General features: G+C 39.2%; 1 protein-coding gene across 1 annotated transcript; it reads right to left on the bottom strand.

The window, feature by feature from the left end:
- Positions 1–443: 443 nt before the first annotated feature.
- On the bottom strand, positions 444–2,704 carry LOC102626149 (3-ketoacyl-CoA synthase 4). Its single transcript, XM_015527365.3, has one exon. It carries the CDS (start codon positions 2,301–2,303, stop codon positions 789–791), a length of 1,515 nt encoding a protein of 504 aa, XP_015382851.2. The 5' UTR covers positions 2,304–2,704; the 3' UTR covers positions 444–788.

Genomic DNA, 2,704 nt, shown 5'->3' with positions numbered 1-2,704 from the left:
GTAAAGTGAGTAAGAACAGAGTGAGCATGTGTTGCCTCACGGCAAAGCAGTTCTCAAAAAACATGAAGTCATGAAAGTTTAAATGCCAAAAAAAAAAAAAAAAAAAAAACTATAGCATATAATAGAAAATCAATTTCCCAAAAAGCAGAGGTCCAACAGATTGAGCAATTAAACCAAAAAACATATACATACCCCCCCGGCCGCCCCCCCCCCAAAAAAAAAAAGCTTGCTTAAGGGCCAAGACTAAGCTAAATGGCAGTTTCAGAGGGGAATCGGGAAACCATCTGGAAATGGGAATCATTAAAAGTGCCTTGTTTACAGATGCTTGATTGGGAAAAGAAGGTGAAAATCCAATTAATGACATACTTTAGAGTCATTTATAGCAGTTGTATCTATAAAAGTGCCTTTGTTTACAGAACATGACTTTAGGCAAAGTTCACAAATGATAAAATGGATTGAATATATTGACATGGGCACCTTATAGGTCCTTGAAGGAGAGCAAACGTCTTATTAATACAAATACCTGTATTAATTCAGCACATATATCACCAAAGTATCAAAGTACAAGACCCCAGGTTCAAGAATTTATACCACCAAAGTTACTGGAGTAAACAATACAACAGTATGACTACAAGACCAAACAGCACATAATGTGACCCAAAAAATTTGAAAAACAATAAGAAAAGAAAAAATAGAAAGCCAACAGAGAAGAAACAATAATAACTTAGTTAATCTATCCAGAAACCCTTCTCTATATTAATACTCTCTAACCAAAGATTATGGTCAAGTTATGTAACTGTCTGCACTGGATACTTGTCAATGCAATCTTCCCACGGACTATTAGGGGAGGGCTTCACATTCCGAAGGGCCTGCCAGACCGCACTATTACATTTGAAACCACTCCCAAAGGCAATCTGCCAAACCCGGTTCCCCCTTCGCATCCTACCTTTTGCCTCAGTGTAAGCCAGCTCATACCAAATTGAACTTGATGAAGTGTTACCAAACCGATGTAAAGTCATCCTAGATGCCTCAACATGTTCTGGGAGAAGCTGCAAATTCTTCTCAAGCTCGTCAATCACAGCTCTCCCTCCAGCATGTATGCAAAAATGATCAAAAGCGAGCTTGAAATCAGGAATATAAGGCTTGACTTTGGCATTAGAAAACTTCTTGGCAACCAAAGTTGCAAAGAAGAGAAGTTGCTCGCTTATAGGAAGAACAAGGGGACCTAAGGTAGTGATGTTGGCCTTTAGGGCCATACCAGCAATAGCCATTAAATCTTTCGACAAGGACACCCCAGTTTTTCCAGCATTGTCTTGTTCTTGATAAACACACTTAAATGCATTATCATCAGCTCCTTTATGTGTCCTCACTACATGAACAAGCTTATACTTAGCCCGGCGCCTATCCTTGGCTTTATTTGATAGCAAAACCGCGGAACCCCCAACTCTAAACAAACAATTGGGTATCAACATGGACTTCTTGTTCCCAAAATACCAATTCTGAGTAATATTTTCAGTACTGACAACAACAGCATAAGTATTTCTATGTACTTGCAGCATATCCTTAGCAAGATCAATAGCTATAACCCCAGCACTACACCCCATACCACCAAGATTAAAGCTCCTAATATTACCCCTCAACTTATACTTATTAACAATCATAGCAGATAACGAAGGTGTAGGATTAAACAAACTACAATTAACGACAAGAATACCAATATCTTTAGGCTTGACATTAGTATTAGCAAATAAATTATCCAAAGCACCAAACATCACCTGCTCTGCCTCCTCTCTAGCAGCGGCCATTGAAGGCCTAGGTGGCAAATAATGCATAGCGTCAGGCACATAAGTTTCTTCACCAAGTCCCGATCTTTCCAAAATCTTGCGCTGAAACTCCAATGAAGACTCATCAAAATCACCAGTCAGCCTCGAATGCTCCATGAACTGATGAAATTTGACTTGCAGATGAGAAGGAGGGCGGTAACAAGAAAAATCAACCAAGTAAATGGATCTGGGCCGGGTCATGATGTAAACAGTGGATCCAAAAACAAGAACAGCCGAGCAAATAATGACACTGACAAGATTATACTTGAGATGGAGCCACAACTGGTGCATGTCATCTGGGTTCATTTGTGATGCCTCAATGATAATGACAGCCATTAAAGGAACTAACAAAAGGGTCAGAAGATGAGTCATCAAGTAGTGATAACCCAACTTCACATACTTTAAATTCACACTCTGAAGAAAATCTGGCAGCCTCCTGCTCTGCCGGATCTGAACACCACCACCATTAATAGTACTCATGGCGGATTGAAACTTTAAACAAAACAGAGTGATTCTTGAGGTGGGTTTTTTCGTATAGCAATATGATATATATATAAACTGTGCAAACTATCGGTGTACGTATGAAGAACGGATCTTTTGATGATTAAAAAAAAAAAAAAAGCAGCAAACAATCTTTGCTTTGGAACTGGGAGTTTGAGTTGGTGGGTTTAGAGAGGGTTGATGCAACTGTAACAACGACCAGAAGCCATTGTTAAACACGTAGATGGATTAAAAGAATGGGATTCAGAGAGAGAGAGAGGCTGTTCAAAACATCAAATCAACAAAAATTATCAATTTTTATATTTATTTTTATTTTGTTTGCTGCGTTTGCTCTGCTACCTCCCTCTCTCTCCGTGCATCTACCACCATTTCCTGTCGAG

The sequence above is a fragment of the Citrus sinensis genome, chromosome 8 (genome assembly GCF_022201045.2).
Source record: "Citrus sinensis cultivar Valencia sweet orange chromosome 8, DVS_A1.0, whole genome shotgun sequence".
NCBI classification, from domain to species: domain Eukaryota; kingdom Viridiplantae; phylum Streptophyta; class Magnoliopsida; order Sapindales; family Rutaceae; genus Citrus; species Citrus sinensis.
Note: the sequence above shows the minus strand (reverse complement) of the source record. Positions and strands in the feature narration are given on the sequence as shown.

Excerpts from the sequence above, each read along its gene's own strand:
- LOC102626149 (XM_015527365.3), bottom strand. The coding sequence starts at position 2,303 with ATGAGTACTATTAATGGTGGTGGTGTTCAGATCCGGCAGAGCAGGAGG.